We start from the raw sequence: 22,932 nt of genomic DNA on the forward strand, positions 1-22,932 counted from the left end.
AGCTCAGAGAGCTTATCAAGATATGCACTGTTTTCCATATTGTTCTTCATCTAACATTTAGATGAAATGGCTGTTTACCAAACACAATGCGTGTATGTTACCTGAATGTCAACAGCAATGATTCAGTATTACATTTTTCATTTTGTCAGTTGTTTTCAATGAGAGCCAATCCTACAAAGTTAGCTCACTGAAATCCACTATCAGCACCAATGAAATTTATCCTTTTTACTCTACTAATGTGTGACTGTGGAGTTGGAATATTATGTCTATATATATGTGGGTGTGCACACGCACTTTTGTGTGTCTAGGGTGGGAATGCAAGGAAGTAGTCCATAAATAAAAAAAAGCTAGTCTGAGGTTTGCCGAATGTGGCTTAAAGTGAGTTATTTTTTGTAGATTTACCACCAACTGAAAATTCATTTTCAGACTAATATGATTCCTGGAAAAAAATGCAAATCTGGTACAAAAACTAAAACTGTATGAAATGAAGAATAAGCATGGTAAACAGTTGTTACTTACTGGCTCTGGAGGAGGTGGAGGAGGTGGTTCCTTTATAACCTAAAAAAAATATAATATATATAAATACTTCAGAGTATATACTTTGAAAACCATCCAGCCTGAATTGCATATAATTCCACAATGCAAAGTTTTGTCTGAAACATTTGCACAGTCAATGAAACTTGACTAATATTACTGGATTATCATCTTGGAGGTATGCTTTACTTACTTCAAAGTTATTAAAATTGGCTGTTAACCAACACAAACAGAAATCTAAAACATTCAGATTTACTGATACCTAAACAGCTATAGCTTGGGCTAGCTTTAGCACTGAGGTAATGTAATGAACTGAAGTGCCCACCATAATAGCATTTCACCTGCTTTTCAAACTCGGACATCTGTGTTTTAAATTTGCAGAAAAGCAGAATGGCATCCGCCATGTTACAAGGGACTTTGTATCAGAGATTAATAAATGCTTCTAGTCTTCAGTATTTTGCAGAAAAGTCATGTTTTTTAGTAGATTGCAGCTAAAGAGATTAACCACTTAAACAGAAACAAAGATTCTGATTATATACGGATGTTTTGGCCTACGCAGGATGTGCTTTATTCCCAAGAATCTTCCACCGTGCATCTTCAAACTGTGTTGTTTCATTCTCATGTATTTATTTTATTTTTTTCTTTTTTGTTGAAAGAGTGTCACTTAAGGTATGTAGATTCATTTAATAATGAACATATTAATCAGTTGCCATCTTTTTACAAATTCCGGGGAAGGACAGTCACATTTTGGATACCGTCCTCTGTACTGCGGCTGTTCAGGTTTTGCCCTGGTGAACCTTAGATCAAAGAAACTACAAGCAGTGAAGCAGCAAATGGATAATAAAGTGGTCTAAACTGCTTAATAATACCTTGTTTTCTTGTGGTGAGGCTTCTTCAGACACATGAAAGTTCTGCATCTGCCTTCTTTACTGCGTGTCAAGCTATTTCTCACACTTACATGATGTTAATACCCCAACTCCATTTTGTGTTTGTTGTTGCCAATGCTTCTCCTCAAAATGTGCTCTCTTTTAGAAGATTACTGCTTTACAGATGTATTTCTTAAGAGTGAAATTAAGTTACTATATTTTAGACCATTCCCATCATTTTGTTATATCTCTGTTGTGTATTGACAATTACACAGGTCCCTGACACACAGTGATAAAGCCCTTGCACAGGTGACTTCTGTTTGGCTAGTAGCATGGATGCTGAAGCGATTGGGTGAGGAAAGCTGGAAGTAAGTGTCCAACACAGGCTCACCTATCCTGGTGGAAAGAGTCAGTCTAGGCTTTCTGCAACCGCAGCATTAATAGGCTGGGAAGCACCATGCTGCTGGTGATGCACCACCTGGCTATGAAGTTATACGTCTGAGGAAGTTAGCATGCACAGCCTAAAGACAGCCATTGCAGAGTGCTCAAGGCTTCATCAGGGTGTTACTGCACCATCATTCTTGAACTTACTGACCCAAATCATGGATCTGGTTCAGCCAAGAGGCGCATGGGGTGGGTCTGGCAGATCCTATGATTAAGGAGATAAGCTGATAGTCCATTGTGGAGAGGTAATAAAACAAATTGCTACTTCTGAGCACTCTGCAAAAAGACAAATTTTCTTTGCATACCTTATACACTGCCAGTTATACAGACATTGGAAAGGACTGGCTTCAGTACAGAGGCATGTGGTATCTCCCTAGAAACCAGCACTTATGATTGATCTTCTCAGGCAAGGACCTTCCAGTTCCTTTTGTACCACTGAAGTTTCACCTAAGGCTGTCTACTTTGCTCCTTCTTAGTCTTTTGTGGATTACTTTATGAAATGCATTGCTGAAGTTTAAGTAGCAGCAAAAACACTGCAACCAAAAATGAGCTGCTAAAATATAACATCAATTATTCCATCTCTTTGAGACACAGATGCAAAACTAGATTCATCAAAAGGCTAACAGAGGTACAACTTAAGTCTGGCCCAAAGTATCTTGCAAGATTTTTCTGAAACTATCTAATTACTACTATTAATATGCAGTATTGATTTATTATTATTATTATTTATTATTGTTATTATTATTACAACTACTAATGTGTATCACACATTTATTTAAAGCATCTGGATGTTGTTGAAAATCTGGATTATTCTGTTAGTTGATAAATGTTGTTTATAGGAGCTATTCTCATATACTGCAATCTTTCCTCATTAGTTGAAAAGTGAAGTCTTCTGACTGAGACATAGAATAAGATAGCATAAAATTTCACTGCATTACAATGAAAAAGAGCAAAATAATAGACCCTCACCAGACAATATTACAGATCAATCATAAACATTAAAACATCTTATGCATTTTACAGAGTAGAAACATTATAATGACTTAACTAATAACTGCATACAACATTTTTTTAGGTGTGACTATAAAATGAAAAGTGACCATTTAGTATTCAATTTTTCAAAACCATTAAGTTAACAGAAAGGTGAAAAATTATATATTTTGCTTTTTTATTTCTTGATGGAGTTCCAGGATTGTAATGCCCTGCTATGGTGACCATACCTCTCACAGACTGGCCAGATTAATGCGTCCTATTTTTGGATTGTTCTATCTATTACATCTAACTTTACAGGAACCTCCATAATCAGTAGTTATTTTGCTGCAGATTTAGAATATGTACTTTTCTTTGCAATGGGCATCCAACTGATGATAATGTAATTGAAGAGATAGGCCTGAAATTATTTCTAACATCCCCGAAACATTTTTTCAAACCATTCTGTTCATGTCCCAGAGACTTCCCATACTCTGGAACAGGCTACCCATCTATGTCAAGTTCTTCATTAGCACTCTTCAAGAAAAATCTTGACGAGTGGATGGGAAATACACCCCAGGGATGACTTCTGTGTCTCTGCTCGACAGTGGCAAAGGAAAATAACTTTCTTGGGTGACGTAAGCCAGGGAACCTTGTTGGCTAGGCTTACGTAGGCCCTTGGGCCAATAGCCTAGTACCTACCTATGAACCTATGAATTTTGCAATAAATGACACCAGAACTTATCTTACTTACAGTAAACTTTACGTTGGCTCAGTAAGGTACACAACAATTAAATGTGCTTATGATGCAGCTGTTGCTGCAAGTACCTCAACTTCTTGTATAATAAAAAGTTTGAGTACCTGTCTAGGGTCTAAATAATAGCTTCAACTAATGATATTACTGATCTTTATAAGTTCAGAGTAACTTCCTGTCTTTTAATCAAGTGGAAGATCTCTGCATCTTAACCCATAGGGAAAGATTAACTGCAAAATGATTTGACAGGAAGGGTAACCAAGAGACAAATCTAGCAGTAGTGTGCAGCAGTTATTATGTTCCCTGTGATTCCTCCCTTTTAAATTTTGTGAACCAAGTTTTTCTAGTTTTTTCAAAAATATGCTTGCATTCAGTTTGTCAGTATTTTTGTGGTAAATAACAGTGATTCAACATTATTTTTTTATTTTGCTAGTGTTATCTTTTAATGCAGCAGAGTTAAATAAGTTTATAATTTCCTGGGAGTGCTCTGTCTTTTGATTTTCTCTGAATGATGAACATTCACCTTTACCAATAAGTGACTGCTTCACGTTTTTTTTTTCTTAACTCTTATAGTTTTACTACTGTTAAACAGAGGTATGTTTTATATAATATATATATATATATCTTTTGCAAGCAGAGTAATGCATCTCATTAAAAAGCTGAACATCTATCATGCCTTAAAAACAAACATGCAGTGTGTAATGATGAAAGAAAGCAACTTGATAGCTCAGAAATGATTAAACTAGAAGCTTTTCATTTTAAAACATTGCCATTTCTGTGTCAAATCTAGTTAAAAGTTGGACTGTACTTGTAATGCGTGAGTCCTTCAGTTTTAAGTAAGTATGCAGATGATAATAACAATAGTACATTTCTGCAGTTACAGGAAGATTAGTAAGCAAAAAAAAACAAGTAATAATAGGGGATTGTTTTACTTTCATTCAGCATCTTCACATAAACTTTTAAGAGCTAGAATTTGCAGAAAGAGCTTTAATCACTGGAGGAGAGACTTTTATTTACTAACAGATTCTAATGATTTCTTTGTTTGTTCTCCCAGGCAGACGATATCAGCTGCAAAGTAATTGAAGAGGCAATGTGAGTTTTTGCATTTCATAAATTTAGTGGCTGAAGAGCACACTCCTATGTGTGCTCAGGCTTCAGTCACCTACAGTTCCTTATCTAGAATAGAAACAATTTTTGCATCAAAGGGTAGTGAGTAATGGCCTCCACACATTTGTCTTAACTATCTGACTGTGCAGTATTATTTGTGTTCATAAAACGCATTAACTGTAATCTCTCAAGGTTATGGAGATTTCAAACTGCATTATCAAAATGTCCAGGAACATTGTATTAGTTAAAGAAAGTGTGAGATAGAATAAAAAACAAAACAGAGTTGATATCAGTAGCAAACATATGCATCAGGATGTCTTTAAATAAAAGGCTATGGAAAATTATGATTAACAAGAAGAAAGGAATGCAAGGTTGGATAGGTTTACATCAGCTTATGGTAATAAAATATAAGGATAAAAGGATAGCTTTCTGTGGAAGTTAAAAACATAATCACACAGGCGGAAGTGAATATTCAAGGAATTTTAGATAAAAAGACACAAACAAAGCTCAAGAATCTGAAAAAAAAAAAAATATATATATATATATATATATATATATATACACACACACACACACACACACACACAGACATATATATATATATATATATATATATATATATATATATATATATATATATACTACAGAGATACTATGAACATTAGTAGTAGGCCTACTGTAAAATCCAGACATAATCTCTCTAAAGTGCAGTTTATCAGACATTATTATCAGGGAAAACACCATAGAAAATGCTAGCAAGTATTAAAGACACTGGGAAAATGCATTCACTTTGTTCCTTAAGCCTAGATAGTCCCAAATAATAACAAAAGTATGCTTTCTAACCAAAGGTGATGCAAATACTTCATCAAAAATGAAACAGATTTTTAGTCATAATGTTTTATGAAGGTGATTTTGCATATGATGGGTAACAGACCATTAACAAATCTGAAATTCTAAACGGTCACAAAAACAAAAATGTAGTGTGAGGGCTTCAAAAATGGATAAGCTAGAAGCTTTTCATTCTAAGACATTCCCAGATTCACCTTAAATCTCGTTATAAGTTGGAGTGTACTAGTAATAAGTAAAGTCCTTCAGTTTTAGGTTAAGTATATAGATAGCAGTAGGTGCGGCCGTGGTGGTGCAGCGGTTAGTTTTGCCAATTCACAGTAAGAGGTTCTCTGGTTCGATCCTCAGCTGGGGTGTCCTCTGTGCGGAGTCTGCATGTCCTCCCTGTGGTCACGTGGGTTCAGACTCAAACAGCATAGTCAATGATCTGAATAAAACTGATGGCCAGACATTTTTAGCAGATTCTCTATTCTGTTCAAATGTATTAAAATGAATACCTCTCCCCATTCAGGATTCATTTTTGTTAAATCCCTAATTCTAGAGGTATATAAACCATCTTTTTTTTCAGATTTTAGTTTGCTTTGTTGAATTGGGCGGCTGCAGTAGTGCAGTGTTAGCGTTGCCGCCTCACAGCAAGAGGTTCTCTGGTTCGATCCTTGGCTGGGTTGCCTTCTTCCTCCCTGTGGTCGTGTGAGTTTCCTCCGGGTGCTCCGGTTTCCTCCCACATCCCAAAGACATGCTGTAGGTGGATTGAACATTCTAAATTGGCCCTAGGTGTGAGTGTGTGTGTGTGTGTGTGTGTGTGTGTGTGTGTGTGTGTGTGTGTGTGTGTGTGTGTGTGTGTGTGTGTGTGTGTGTGTGTGTGTGTGTGTGCCTTCTGTGGAAGGTTGGGCGCCGGGCTGGCAACTTGACACCGTAAAACTCCACTGCCAATCATGAGCAGACAGATGATCTGCTGTGGCAACCCCTAACTGGAAAAACCAAAAGAAGAAGAAGTTTGCTTTGTTGAATTGTTTGACTGTGGAAGGTTATTTTGTTTGGATGACTGGGAGGAAAAACTACACATAAAACAAGCATTATTTGAACAAGTAAGAACTTATATTTTGCATGAAGTATATAATCAGTGGGCAGAAAGATACTTCTCATAGTGAAGATGTATTAGTTATTTATATGCAAATATTGTATGGACATGCAGAATAACAAGCATGTGAAGAATGTGATGGCATACAGATGTGAATATTAGGGTCTCTTTCATATATTTGACCTCTTAAATGTTCGAATCACTAAAGCTTGAACTTTAGTGATCGAACAGTTAAATGTTCGAATATATTAAAAATAAATATTTACAAAAAAAAGAAAAAGTAAAGGGTGCAAGCAAGGGAGCAAGCCCCCCTGCACCCCCCACACCACCCGCTAATTAAATATACCAACTCCGAGATCGCATTTCAGTGTGCTACAGTGCGGAAATGGAAAATTTCCCATTTCCTACACTGTAGTGCGATCTTGGAGTTGGTATATTTAAGTAGCGGGGGTGTGGGGGTGCAGGGGGGCTTCCCCCTCTGCTTACACCCTTTAATTCTTTTTTTACTAGTTTTTTTTTTTTAATTTTTTGAAATATTCGAGCATCTAAATGTTCGATCACTAAAGATCGATCTTTAGTGATTCGAGCATTTAAGCATTCGAATATATAAAATAGACCCAAATATTATAATAGACAATGGCTGGAGCACTGACTGGAGATGATAAGGCAGAAATAAACAAGGGGGTATTGTCAACCCAGATTAGCAGTATGTATTACAAACAAGATAGTAGGAGATATGAGGGTACAAAAGACAAAAAGATACATGTTGAAAGCAAGAAGGCCATAACAGAGATAATTGGAATTAGATATCTACAAGTAGGAATAAAGGGGATATAAACAAAGTTCAAAGGTGCGATACCTTGAAGTATTCCCCTTTCTCTGAGATACAAAAGTTAGAGTTAGTGTGTGTGTGTGTGTGTGTGTGTGTGTGTGTGTGTGTGTGTGTGTGTCTGTGTGTGTGTGTGTGTGTGTGTGTGTGTATATATATATATATATATATATATATATATATATATATAAATGTATATATGGGTCTACCGCTCTACATCAAAAGAACACTTCTTCGAAATAGAGCAGGACACCCACACTTCCGCAAAAGTTCACTTCAACAAAAGTGCACTTTCGCTGAAGTCTAGTTCTCCGGGTGACCCAAAAAAAAAACAAAACACTAAAACATGTTTTTGCATCCCCACACACCCCCTACTTAAATATACCAACTCCGAGATTGCACTACAGCGGGGAAAAGGGAATATTTTATTTATTTTATTTTATTTTACATTTGTTGACCGGGATAGTCCGACTGGATACATGTCCATTTTCAGCGGAGTCCCGGGGAGAAAAGCTCCAACAGGTTAAAATGACATATAATAAAAGACAGAAGACAGCAAGCCAAAGGACAGGAAACATGTACATAGAGAGATAACAGTACAGCAATAGAAGTTACATTTGATTACTTTCATTATATACAGGTTAGTAGACCCTTAGTCGACTAAATCCTTCCTAGTCAAAAATTGCCCATATCTGTGCAGAATTTCTCATGGTAATCTTAGTCCGGGTTCATACAAGGACATATCCAATATATAAGGTGGATTTCTAGCCCTTTTTTGAATAGAGCTAGTGATGGTGAAAACGTTAATTTATTTGGGAGAGAATTCCACACCTTTCCGATGACATTAGAGTACAGTCTGTCCCCACCTATGTTGTGGGCCTTGCTTGTTTGTATTAGGAGTTTGTCAGATGAGCGTAGAGAACTAAGGTTGATGTAGGGTGTAGAAAATACACACATATATGTATATATATATATATGGTTCCCCTTCATAATGTCACAGCCCATTCCGTCAAGTCTGAAAACAGAGTGACCAAAACATCACAAGTGCAGAAGCACAAACTCCTGGAACATCATCTTTCCTCTCCACTTGGCTACCAAGGTGAACTTTGCCCTTTCTCCGATGTACTTCGATCTCGGAGTTGGTATATTTATGTAGGTGGTGTGGGGGGGCTTCAATGGGTGTAACTTGCTACCAGTTGTGGTTTTTTCATTGGTGTCCAAGTGGTTACTTTCCTGGACATTATGAAGGTAAACAATATATATATATATATATATATATATATATATATATATATATACATATATATATATATACACACACACACACACACACACACACACACACATATATATATATATATATATATATATATATATATATATATATATATGACTGTACTCTGTATAATAAATGTTTTTAATGTGGAAAATGGAACTGAAGACAGTGACATAAAATGTTCGAATATACAGAATATCAAAAGCAATAAATATCAATCTAAAAAATATCAAGGAAGGAAAACTATTTCCTCTCCCAATTGTAACATGCCCCCATAACACTAGCCTCAAATTCATCTGAATAGTGGCAGTATTGCATTAATGTTTTTATTAAGGTAATGTGTAGGGTTACTGCTGGGGGAAAAGGGAATGTTAAGGTTAGGACCCATTACTCTGCCTCCCTGTACCACTTTATTTAATGGGCACTAACCCTAAACATAATGCTGCACCTTCCCTCAGTCTTAACCATACACCTTACCTTAACAAAACCCGTCATGTATTTCAGGCTTATTTTTGTTGCTAACTATGCTCGATACTGCTTCGCATGTGGAGCATACACCTGAAGTGCAGACTAAGAACTGTTTAAATTGACTAGCTTTTGAAGGGATAAATATGCTATTTCATGGTTTAATGCATTGTTTTATATGTCTGTAAATGTTGAATACTGTACTATAACTTGCATATTTTTTCTCTTAGCTATATCTTGTAGAAATCTCTGTATACCCACCCAGAACCACAGTAATAAACCTACTACAGCAAGCAGCTAAAAACGTAAAGAGCAGGATCACTCAAGATCTGCAGAACCTACTGAACTACTGGATGTAGTTTCAACTAACATACATCTAATCTTGTTTTTTTTCTATTATTTCATGTCACTGCACTAGTAAGATATACGGCAGGGACCGACAGCTGCTCTCCTCGTTCACTTATTTTGGGCTACTTTTACTACATTTTTTTTAAAGGAAAATTCAGCAATTCCAATTAAATGACAAGCTATAGCCTGCAAACAAATTATAAGGCTAAATACACCCCAAGGGCTACAGTACTTCAGTATTCTTGTCTGTAAAACTGATAACTTTTTTTGGCCTCCGTACTCCACAGCTGAGGGGTTGCCCCGCTCCGTTCACTCCCCTAACCTACCCCCATTCCCACCCACCCCTGACCTAATTTCCTTTATACTTAACCTGACCACTCCCCTATCTCACACATCTGTCTCCACCCCATCCCCCTCAATATTTATTTTTTCTTTTCTTTCTAACTCTTAAATTCTCAAGCCCCACCTCCCTCCTATTTGCACTCTTACAAGTCTATAGTGCCACCTAGCTCTTAATCACATTCATAAGTTTTCTACATCTCCATCTATTTCTGAAATAACAACTATGCTCCTACTTTTCCTTCTCTTTTTCTGCTTGAATGTAACTCTTGTTACATCTTTTTCTAGCACATTAACTCCAACAGCTAAATCACCTCCCCTCCCCCATCTTCACAGTAAGCCACCTACAAATATTAATTACACCATTACTCCCTCACTCTACTCTATTTATTTATTTATTTATTTAATTTATTTATTTTATATTTGTTAACTGGGATAGTCCGACTGGATACAAGTCCATTTTCAGCGGAGGCCCGGGGAGAAAAGCTCCACATTGCAAATAATTGACACTTAAGTATGTAGTTACATAGAAATCAACACATTTAAGAAATCACTAACAATTTATAGTCAAGGTTCCATGTAATTGAAGAAAACATTGTGGGTTTATGGTAGTCATATTGAGATAACATTATACATGTTAGAAGTGTGTAAGAGAGAAAGACATGTATTTCAAGGTTGAGTATAAGGATGCTAGTTAAGATAAAGGGTGGTTAGCTAAGAAGGAAACTTTTTGTGAATAGAATATAGAGGGGGAGAAGAGTGTAGGTTCAGAATGGGTAGGAATCAAGCTATATTCCTGATACTAGGATTCTAAAGTTTGTAGAGAAGTGTATGTTGTTTGGGTTGGGGAAGGTTATTAATGGATATTTCACCTCTGTGAGCTAAGTTTATCTTACCTTTGTCAAAAAAAAAACATTTTGAGGTTAGTCTAGATGGAGACATGGACATAACTATGTATTTTCTTACCTATTTGTTATTTTTTGGTTAGTCTGGGTTAAGACATGGACATAGCCAATCCCTGTTTAGATAGATCTTTAGGGATGTTTTAAATTGGGGCAGGGAGGATACAGTTGTTAGTTCAGCAGGAAGTAGGTTCCATTTTTTTCCAGAAGGAGAATAAAGATTCACCAGCTGAGTTGTTGGCTTTGGTTGATTGTGCATTCTGTTAGATGAGTGGAGGGATGCTAGGTTGCTGTAGGGGGTAATAATATTAGACAGAATGGGAGTACTGGTAGGTAGGTAGATGGTTTTATGTATAACTATGAGTTGGTTATAATGGAGCTGATTGGGTAGTTCTAGCCAGCCTAGTTTGTGAAGATTTTGACAGTGGTGGGTTCTGTAGGCTGACCCTGTGGCAAACCTAGCTATATTGTTATAGGTGGTATTGATTTTGTTAAGGTTTGATTTACTTAGATTATTAAGGATGGGTGAGGCATAGAGAAGGGTTGACAGCAGATCTGTCCGAGCTATGGCAGTTCTGGCAGATGGGGTTAAGAACTGTTTAATCCTATACAAGGAGCCTATTTTTTTGTTAACTGTTTTTATGGTTTTGTCTATATGGGTGTCATACTTCAGATTATTATCAATGATTACTCCAAGTAGTTTAGTGTAAGGTTCAGGGGAGATTATGGTGCCATTGTTAGATGAAATTGTAATTTTTGGTAATGTTAAATTACGGGTAGGGGAGAAAAAAAGAAGTTTGGTTTTGTTTGGGTTAAGCAGGAGGTGACGATTATTCAGCCAGTTCTCTACTTTATTGAATATGATTTGGGATAGGGATTTTAGTTCTGTGGGAGTGGAGGCAGAGCAGATAAGTGTGGAGTCGTCTGCATACTGTATACAAGTTGTATCTGGGATAACATTGGGTAGGTCGTTTATGAAAATAGTGAAAAGGAGGGGACCCAATATAGAACCTTGGGGTACTCCAAGGTTGACAGGTAGAAGGGTGGCTAGATTGTCTTTCCATAGAACAGCTTGTCGTCTGCCATGGAGGTAAGAGTGGAACCAGTTAATTACTGGGTTGTCTAAGGAAAGTGCTTTTAGAGAGTCTAGTAGTAGGTGGTGACTTACCATGTAGAATCCTTTTGAAAGATCGAGAAAGAGGGCAGAAGAAAGCTTATTTTGATTACGGTTGTGATTTATTGTGTGAGAAAAGGAGAGAAGGGCAGTAGTTCTACTATGTGCAGGTCTAAATCCATGCTGGATTGGTGCTAGTAGAGTATTCTGAGTAAGGTGTGTTAGAATTTGCTTGTGTATGCATTTTTCCATTATTTTGGCTAAGGGAGATAGTATGGCTATAGGTCTGTAGTTAGAGAGTTCTGTGGAGTTTCTCCCTTTATGAAGAGGAATAATGTGAGAGATTTTCCAGATGGAGGGGATGTAGGATTCGTGTATAGTGCAGTTGATTAGTATGGAGATAGGGTATGCTATTTCATTAGCAGACTTTTGCAGAAACTCTGCAGGAAGTAGGTTTACTGCCAGAGTGGTGGGTTTTAGTTTTTTAAGCAAGGATTTAATATAGTCTGTGGGTATAGGATCAAATTTAAATGGAGGGATATTTGTCTGAGTGGGTGCGGTAGTAGTAGAGGAGATGGGAGATAGGTTGTTAGCTGGGGACTGGACTGTTTCTGTGAAGAAAGTATTAAAGGTCATTGCAACACTCTTAGGACGTAACTGTAGGGTAACTGAGGGGGTGGGGGATGCGGATTTGCCTGAGTGGAGCAGTTTATTCAGACATGACCAGAATTTATGGGGTTGATTTTGGTGTTTTTGCTGTACATTTAAATAGTAGTTTTGTTTGTCTAACACAATAGACCTTTTTGTTTCATTTCTCATTTGTTTGTATGTAATGTGGGCTTGTGGGTATTTGGTGGCTCTTCAGGAGGTCCATGCTTTGTTTCTAGCAATAATTTTTTGTCTAGTACTATTGGTTAGCCATGGAGCAGTTTTGTTTTTGGTTTTGATTGTTTGTGTGGGAGCATGCCTGTCTAAGATGGCAAGGAATCTAGCATTGAATTCTGAGACTGCTTCGTCAAGGGGAAGTACATTAAGATTGACCCATTTGCATGAGTTAAGTTCGGCTTGCAAACAAGTTAGGTTAAAGTTCTTTGTACACCTAAGGGTTTTAAAGGTAGTTTGTTGAGAAATGTCATCCTTTTTCCTGATTATATAGGTTAAGAGCTGGTCGCTCATGTCCTCAGGTATAGTACCTGATTTGTATAACTGAGAGTTGTTATTTATTAAGATCCAATCTAGGATACTTTCCTTATTGTTGGGTTTATTGATTCTAGTGGGCGAAGTAATTATCTGGGAGAAACCATATAAGTTCATATGGATGGTGGGGAAGTTTGATGAACATGTTAGTCAGTCGATATTGACGTCCCCGAGAATGATTGTTTCTTGTGGGTGGTTAGTGGATAAACATTGGAGGGTGCATTCTAAGGTGTCTATGTTGTTGCCTGGGGGAATATAGGTACATACTATGATTATAGATTTGTGTTTGTTAAGTTGGACTTTTGAGATGATTGTTACAGAGTTGGTAGTTGTTAGTTCTTGTGGGGTGGTAATTGTGGATACCTCAAGAGTGAATTTATAAAGGATGGCTACTCCGCCTCCTTTTCTACCTTTCCGGTCCAGTCTTGTTATATTGTAGTTAGGGGGTATAATTTCATTATCAGGGATAGTGGGCTTGAGCCAGGTTTCTGTAAGACAGAGTAGATCAGGGGAGTGCATGTCCGGAGGGAATGCAGGTAGTGGATTTTCTTACTTATACTTCTAATATTTAGATGACAGACTAGAAATGAGTTCGGGCATGATATGAACTTCTTAGGTTAGAAGGAGTACAATTTGTGGGGTTAGTAGTAGCCTGTGAGTTTGAGCCTGGGTTAGGGTGGATATCACCATCGGCTATTAGGGTAGGTAATATACTTCTTATGAGTTTGATAATCTTTAGTAGTAGTTGGTGATAGTTTTTAGTCCTAGAGTTTAAATATGTAGGATGTATGGGGTGGAGAGCTTTTGGAGTAGTGAATTGGAGATGAGGTGGGGTAGTATTTGTATGGGGGTGTGTGGTTGGATACTAGTGGTAGTAATTGAATTAGGGTGTTGAGTGTTAGGTAGATGGTGGAATTCATAGGCGGTGAGAAGATAAAGTATGAGAAGTGGGGGTATGAGGTGGTGTTGTGGTCTAGATTGTGGAGATATGGTGGAAGTTAGTGGAGACATTATGGGGTAAGGTAGTAATTGGGATAGAGAGTATGGGTGGGGTAATAGAAGAGAGTGAGTTTTGATGGGTTGGGAGTGGGAGTTGGGTGTACAGGAAGAAAGAATTGTAGTTGGAGGAATGTGATGTGTGGGAGTGGCAGGGTAATTAGGGGTGTGGTTAGGGTAGTATAAAAGTAGGAGTACTGGGGCGGGTGGAATTTGGGGGCAGGGTAGGGAAGCAGAGTGAGCCCGCAGGGTGAACGGAGCAGGAAGAGCCAGTGAAGGACTAAATTTTGAGAAAAACAATCAGTGGAGTGCTGACTGTTAAGGTAAGTTTTAAGGGGAGATGGTGGGTTGTGCAGTAGAGAAATGTTTAGTAAAAAAAGTGGTATAGTGGGTCTGCCAGATAGATATATTAGGGAGTGAATGTCTGAGATCTATAATTTAAGATTGGAAGATAGTTGTTCAAGGAGATTAGGCCTGGGAGGAGAGTGCCACCTAGTGGGCAAAGGCTATCCTGCAGCCAAGGCTACTCGCAGGAATAGCAGATCTAGTGGGAGAGGGAGCCTAACTCAGGAGTTGTATGAAGAGGCTATAAGAGAGGAAGGTATGGAAGTTGGGAGGGGAGAAGGTTTAGGCTGCTGGCTGTCCTAGCTAGGGAATGTACAATAGACACCTGGGGTTATATAAGAAGAGTAATATTTACAAACAGTGGTTTAAAACATACTTTCTTGTATCATTGAGGGAATGATGCCCAGAGAAAGGTTTGGATATTTTCCTTAGCTTGGGGAAGAGGCAGCAGTCTTATACAGGGCAATAAAGTCAAAACCTAGTGCAGGTCAAGCAGGTAGCTATCTGTACTACTCTCTTCCATAAAACTAAAATCCTTCCACTCAATACCCACAAAACCAAACCTAGGTATCATGCCTATTTCTCCTCCATTTCCTCCAAACTATATTTCCCAAGTTACCTAATATGCTCTGGTGACATACATCCAATCCTGGTCCTCACTCCACTACATACACCCAAAATACCACTAATAACCTTTACCTCCCTCTGCCATACACTTCCCCACCTACCTCTACTGACCCATCAACTGACCCTAACCTAGCTAATCCACCCCCTCCCAAAACTCTCACCATAATCTCCCTTAACATACAAAGTATATCTCACAAAGTGTCCCCCCTCCATGCCTTGATCTCTCAGTATACCCCAGACATTCTAACTCTCTCTGAAACATGGCTACAACCTCATATCTCTGACTCAGAAATTCTTCCTACAGGTTATAATATCTTTCGACTAGACGGGCACTCAAAAAAAGGAGGTGGTGTAGCTATTATATACTCAGAACAACTCTCACTTTATCCATTTGCCACCCCTCCACCAAACTTCCATCCTGCAGAAATCCTTATAGTAAACTGTAAACTTAATAACCATAAGAAACTTGCTATTGCATCAATCTACATCCCCCGGTAATAACTGTCCCATCCTAGAAGAAATTCTTTCCTGGCTCTCTGATAACATCTCCTATGAGACCATTATCCTAGGTGATGTTAAAATCAACTGCTCAACCATAAATTCTGCCTCCCCCAATACCAGCATTAACCTCTATGGTTTCTCTCAACTAATCTCAACTCCCACAAGATACAACAAACAAGCCAGCAATTGTGCAATCCTTGACTGGATTCTAACCTCAAATCCTAACCTCTATCACAATCCATGTACTCTTCCTGACTCTCTCAGTGATCATCTCCCCACTCTTGTTCACCGACATTCCCCCCAGCTCCATAAACTCTCCAACTTTAACCCTGATACTTTTAACAACCTACTTTCCTCCTTCAACTGGTCCTTCTTAACTAACCTACTTTTAGATATGGCCATCTCCAAATTCAATGAAATCTTCCTCAACACCCGAAACTCATAAACTCTCCAATTTTAACCCTGATACTTTTAACAACCTACTTTCCTCCTTCAACTGGTCCTTCTTAACTAACCTACCTGTAGATATGGCCATCTCCAAATTCAATGAAATCTTCCTCAACACCCTAAACTCCCTCTCCCCCATCAGATAAATTAGACAAAAAGCTAACTTTTCTCCTTGGCTAACACAATCGACTCATACCCTTATGCTACAAAGAGATAGAGCCTGGAAAATATGGAGAAAAACAAAGTCCCATCCCATCTACAAAATTATAGAAGACTCAGAAACCAAACCAAAAAACTCATCGACAATGACTAAAAACAATACTATGAAACCACTACAGAGTTCTCACTCTAACCCTAAACAATTCTGGAATAACATTAACAAACTTCTTCACCCTGGCAAGCCTTCCACACCTAGTCCAAGTCCAAATATCTCTGACCTTGATACGGCTACACTTCTTAACTCCTTCTTCATTGAATCCATTAAAAACCTCATCAGCAATACTTCTACTAACCCTTCTTCAAACCATACCCCACCTACCACACCAAACCCCACTTTCTCTTTAAAACCAGCCCCTACTGCCTACATCAGATTTCTGCTCTCTAAACTTAAACACTGCTCACCTTCTGCCGACTGCTTGCCCTCTCAATTTCTGAAAATTGCTGCCAATGCCATTGCCTGACCCGTCTCAATACTTATAAACCGTTCAATCCAGGAAAGCACAGTACCCAAACTATGGAAAAAAATTCTATGTCATCCCACTCCATAAAGGAGGGAATTATACTGAACCAGCCAACTATCACCCCATTGCTATCCTATCTCCCCTCTCCAAAAGTATGTAAAAATGCATTCACAAACAGATCCTTGACTACCTTATATAATATGATCTCATAACACCAACACAACATGGTTTCCTCCCCCACCATAGCACTGCCACTGCTCTCATAAATTTCACTCACATCATTGCCAAAGCTTGTGATGCAAACAAATTAGTCTCTAGCCCTTTCCTTGACTTATCCAAAGCTTTTGACACTGTATCACACACACACTACTTTTATCTACACTTAAAGACCTGAATCTTTCTCATCCCACCATACTATGGTTCTCGAGCTACCTCTCAGATTGCCACTTAACAGATTGAAGTCTATCTGCTAATTCATCCTTCCTTCCTGTTCATACAGGTGTACCACAAGTTTCAATTCTAGGACCCCTCCTCTTTAACAATTTTACTAACAACCTTCGCACTGCCTGCCCCCTCTCCCCTCTAATTCGGTATTCTGATGACTCTACCATCATATGCTCCTCTCATAACCCCCCCACCTCTTATCCCTAACCCAAAACTCTTTTCTATCCATGGAAAGATGGCTAACAAGCAATAAACTCCTCCTTAACACCCCCAAAAAACAAACTACGGCTCTTCTTCCCTAAAAACCTACAACATTGCAAAGACACCTTCGCTGTCACCTCTCTGAACAATACTGTCATCTCAGCTGATACCCATACTAAACTCCTTGGTGTTGTTATTGACGACCAACTTAAATTTGATAATCACATTTCACAAGCCATAAAAAGACACACCAAAAATTAGGTCTACTATATAGAAACAAAAAATATCTAATGAAGGATACAAAACAAACTCTTGCACAGGCATTTCTACTACCTACTCTATTCTATGCTGCACCTATACTCACTAATATACAAACTAACCTCCTGGATAAAATACAATCTACCTACAATAAAATAGCCAAGTTTGCAGCAAATGTTCCCTACCGCTCCCACCACTGCACTGCCCTCCAAAATCTGCAATGGCCAGAAGCCCACAACCTACTTCTACTCCCACAAGTTCATCTCACACACTCCATCCTAACAAATCCCTCCCACTGCCCTTCCCTCTCCATGATAATCTCCCCATACTCCCCCAAACATCAACTTCGCAGCTCAGACCAACATCTCCTTACAGTGTATAAACAAAATAAACTTTACGGAAAACTCCTACATAGGCATTTACTTGTAAATACCTGGAATAAACTTCCACCTGACCTTAGAGCCACCTCAAGTAGTCTCTGTTTTAAAAAAAGAATAAAATAATTCATGCTCAAAACACGGTCTTGCCCCTGCCTAACATCAACCTGACATCATTATTTTCAGCCCTCAACCATCTCTTCCTTTCACACCCCCTGTTATTATTGCTTTCTCATGCCAACAATTTGTAGTCTTAACAATTGTCAACCACTGTGTATTTTTAGCTACATTATGTACGATTTATATAGCCTATGCCCAGTATCGATGTAAATATATTTCATGTTATGCACACCACTGTTCTACCTAAAACCTGTCTGCAGTATGTATACAAATGTATTTTTTTTTTATCTTTTGTTTCACTTCCAATGACCAACACACAAATGTTGTATGACACCAAAATGTATCTTTTGTTGTCTTTTCTACTTTGTTTATTGGAGCTTTTCTCCTCGGGTCACTGCTGAAAAAGGGCTACTTGCCCAGTCAGACTATCCTGGTTAACAAATGTCAAATAAATAAATAAAATGTAACACTGCCATTACACGAAACATGCTTGCACACAAAAGAATGCACTAAAAATACTACATCTATCCCCTTATCTTGACCCTCACCCTAAAATACACACACAAACATACAATGTCTATCCCTGATCCTACGTCTAACTCACAAACACACACACAAACACTCTCACCCCCTGCAACCCCATTCACCTGTCTTGACTAAACACACCAATAACATTTGCACTGCTCAATTATCCATAAATTCGACATTAAACTTAGAAATGAAGTTTGAGCACCCTGAAGTTTAGTGAGCTTAAACCGTCAGATAGTGGACAGAGTCATTCATGTAAAAAAAAAATATGAAAGAATAGCCTTTTGAGCTATTCGAGCTAAGCTAAAATTCCAAGCAGTAGTAGTAAGAAATATTTGTAAATTAAGCTCCAAACAGTATTAAAAAATCTTGTTGCGATCAAAATTTCTTCACTTTTGTGAATAAAAACAGCTTGACGTTCTTTGTACCAAAACAACAAATCTTGTGACACTAGGGTTTTTTGTTTCTTTTAGTTGTCTAGCTGGAGAAGGAAAGTGTTTAGTTTGCAGTTAGATAAGGATTTTTTTTAATTAATGCATTTTCCATAAGCAGGTGATGAAGGGACTTAGATTATGGAAGTTCCCCAATGGAACAGCCCCCAGTTCTGATTTATACAGCAATCTTTTATCCTTGTTTAACAACATGGCTATGAAATAATGGTGCACCTGATTTGGGACAACAAAAGGCAAATGGTTTGATTGCAAAATGAACTGCAAACCATGGACATTAATATTAAAAATGATTTATGGTTTGGCTCAAATAAAAACAAATATTGTGATATATTTAATAAAGTAGATCACCAGTGTGTCATATTTACCAGAAAAAGCAAAAGAAGTTAGAACAGGATGTGAATTAATACCATAACCATTTAACTTACTCTGTTCCAGAAAATAGAACTGTTTCTAACGACAAGGATGTGAGTAGGGATATCAGTATTACAAAAGACAATAACAACAGGTATGTTAATATGCAAAGTGATGAAGTAATTGATATTAATTATATTTAGAATAATGTTAATGTCACTGACACTGGTATGGAATGTAATATAGTTGCTAACCTACATGACCTTTTAGAGATTCCCCCATTGAGGCAATCTGTAAGGTTTGCCCATAGATACCAGCATGGGGAAACATCTTAACAGAAAAGCAGCTATATACCATATGTGTTGGGAACAAGAGGAAGAGGAAGAGGGGAACGACAGAGGGCAAGAGCTAAAAGCGGATGGATGAGAGAACATTAACTCCTCCTGGTGACGTGGATGATTGTAATGAAGGTGTTGTTTGCACATGTAAAGGATACATTTTTAATTACAGTCACATAGATAATACCAACACCCACTTTAACTTACCTGAGAAAGGTTTTACCTTTTTTCCCAAAGTCAAGGGAGATGTTGCAGATCTCTTGACTGAGTTAAAGTTATATACAAGGAAATTAAAGTTGTCAGGTATATACAGGCAGTCCCTGGGTTAAGGACAAGATCTGTTTTTTAGTCTGTCCTTAAGTCAAATTTGCATTTAAGTCAAAATATGTACATAGAACGTTCTACTTTACTGTACTGCAATACAGTTCAGTACAGTAGAATGTTCCATACAAAAAAAAATGTTAACCTAACCTCTTTTTAAGTTCACTTAACATTTCTGTACTACAGACATCACCCACAAATGTTTTCCTCTCTTTCCTGAACTTTCAGACCTCTGCCAGACCTCCTACTGTCACCTAGACCCTAGTGAGCCACAATGTCATTTGCCCATTCTGCTGTACAGTACAGTAACTGCTTCAATACTGTGTACTGTACAAGCTAGCATTCTTGACCAATCGGATCAACAACACAGTGATCTTTTAACTAATTGGATCTCTTGTTCTCCATGAAGGTGGAAGCAGCTGCTCTAACAAAACATGTGAGCAGCTTCACGAACCAGGAAAAGGAAAGTACAACAGAATTCTTTATTTTAAGGTAAGACTTGGGCAACTTTAAAGATTTTTATTTACTTTCACTTTATTTTCGACATTGTGACAGCCCGTTCTTATCTACGGGTTGTCCGCAAGTTGAATGTCTGTAACTCAGGGACTGCCGGTAAAACCATAAGGTGAGTGGTATGAAAAAGAATTTAAATTACAGTGACTTCAGAAAAAATAATTGTTTTAACACAGTATTTCTGACATGTGCTAAAGGTATATATTCTAACCTTGATATCGAGGAAAGAAAACTACTACACACCCCCTGAAATGATGTGTCTATTTACGTAATGAAACCCAACAAAGCAGGGAGTACTGAATCATGGATGACATTTATTATTCTAGAAAAATATTTGAATTATGGCAAGATGACACCAAATATGTATAGGTCTTTAAAGAGGATACTGATATAGCATACAAAAAGATTGATTATATTTTGTATGATCGCCTTATGAAAATAACAATCACAGTAGAGGGGTATAATTTTCTGTATGCAAAAGACCACCTTATGCCCACTTGTATTTAGAATTCCTAAAGTGCATAATGATATAGATAACCTGTCCCTTAGGCCCATAGTCTGCGCATATGGCTCTAAAACTTCTTCCTTCACAGTATTTATTGACTGTTTATTAAAACCCTTTAATAGTATGTACTCCCACATAATAAAGAATTCATGCTGATTCCCTATGGGGTGACAATTTGATTTTTTTAACTGCAGATGCCATGCATTTGTTTTCCTGTATACCTCAAGAAGACAGACTAAAGAAGGTTCTGGGAAGCACTAACCACCTTTAATTTTCTTGAGGTTGGTAGACTAGAACTTCTGACTACTCTTATGGAAATAGTATTGAAAAATAACTTTCAATATTTTGAAGGAGAGTACTAGAAGCAAATTTAGCGACTGGCAATGGGAACCATTTGTACTCACATCTGTGCTAATATTTTGATGTGGAAATGGGAGACTGTATACATTTTTGTACCTAGTTGAGCTTTGTATGTTAGATTTTTCTATGATGTATGCATATTTTGGAAGGATAGCAAAGAGGTGGTTCTTATCATGTCCATTTACTGATTATATTAAAGGAACCACTGACTTCCTAAGATTCTCCCATACCTATGTTAAGAACAGTATTATCTTTCTTGAAGTAACTATAGGAAAGAAATAAGAAAGGTTCAATTCAAGCATTTATAGAAAGCCAACGTATTCTAACTTTCTGTTACACTATAAGAGTTGCCACCCTTTATTTCACAAGTTTAATAAAATGCCATACAGTTAGATTATCAGGAATGGTCTCTAGTTCCGAGACATGCAGTAGTGAAGTAGAGATATTAACCAACATGTTTATTGACAGGGGTTATCCCACACAGTAAGCAAAAACAGTAGTTGGAGAAGTAACAAGGCAAAGAATGTTTCCCCCTACTACTGGCTGTTGGCACTATGAACACCCTTCAAAAAGTGGACAAAGATAAGACATGAACTACTGACTTTACAAGATCCATCAGCTTAACATTTAGTCATGGATCAAGGGCAATAAGAGGTGATCAGGAAAAACTGGGGCATCATAAAAGCTGAAGAAGAGGTACAACAATTGCGAATGTTTTCATTATGTTGTTACTAGGAGATGTGGGGGATTAAACCAATGTCAGTTTATCCATGAAGATGAAGGGATGCTTATAAAAACAAAGGTAAAGACCACTGTGTTGCCGATTGTGGTACTATGTGTGTGGCTTAGGCTGTCATATGTCAGAACTGCATTTGCTTCTGTACAGGTGAGGCTGAGTGCCCCCAAAGAAAAAGAATCAATGAACACCACTGTGACGTTAGCACAGGTAATGTTAACAAAGCGTTGTACTGGCATGTGTCGACATGTGCGACCGGTAAAAGTTTAACTTTAGCTTTACTGTTGTTGATACAATATCAAAGGATCCCAGAGGGACCTCGGAGATGTAGAACAGAATAGAATATAGAGAGTTATTATGGCACTTAAGGTTAAATGCAAGAGTGCTACCTGCTTTAAATGCATACATTTCTTAGAGTAACATGTTGAAATGCAATCAGCCAAATTATGAATTCATACTTTGCAGTTTTAGGTTACTTAGCAGAGCTGCTTTTGTAAGTGTTGATACATTTTATGGTCAACAACTTTATAAACAATGGACATTTTATAAACTTCACATACTGTGTTACCATCATTACTATTTGCAGATCATAACTATTATGGTGATTACGTTTTTTAGAGGTCTTACATGTGCAAGGATGATTTTTCAGGACCTATTCCTACTAGTTATTACTGATGCATAATCTAAACATTTAGGGAGTTAATTTTCTGAAGACTCTAATAAAGTATTAAATACTAAGGCAAGAACGAAGTATTTTTTTA

At 37.6% G+C, this 22,932-nt stretch overlaps 1 protein-coding gene across 1 annotated transcript in view; it reads right to left on the reverse strand.

Moving 5' to 3' along the window:
* LOC122789359 (anthrax toxin receptor 1-like) overlaps positions 1–22,932 on the reverse strand; it is a 1,490,698-nt gene that overhangs the window by 456,157 nt on the left and 1,011,609 nt on the right. Inside the window, exon 14 of the mRNA XM_044056748.1 lies at positions 520–558. Coding sequence (XP_043912683.1) covers positions 520–558 — 39 coding nt within the window. The remainder of the gene's footprint in view (positions 1–519; positions 559–22,932) is intronic.

The sequence above is a fragment of the Protopterus annectens genome, chromosome 14.part0, assembly GCF_019279795.1.
Source record: "Protopterus annectens isolate FY-2018-M chromosome 14.part0, PAN1.0, whole genome shotgun sequence".
Classification (NCBI taxonomy): domain Eukaryota; kingdom Metazoa; phylum Chordata; order Ceratodontiformes; family Protopteridae; genus Protopterus; species Protopterus annectens.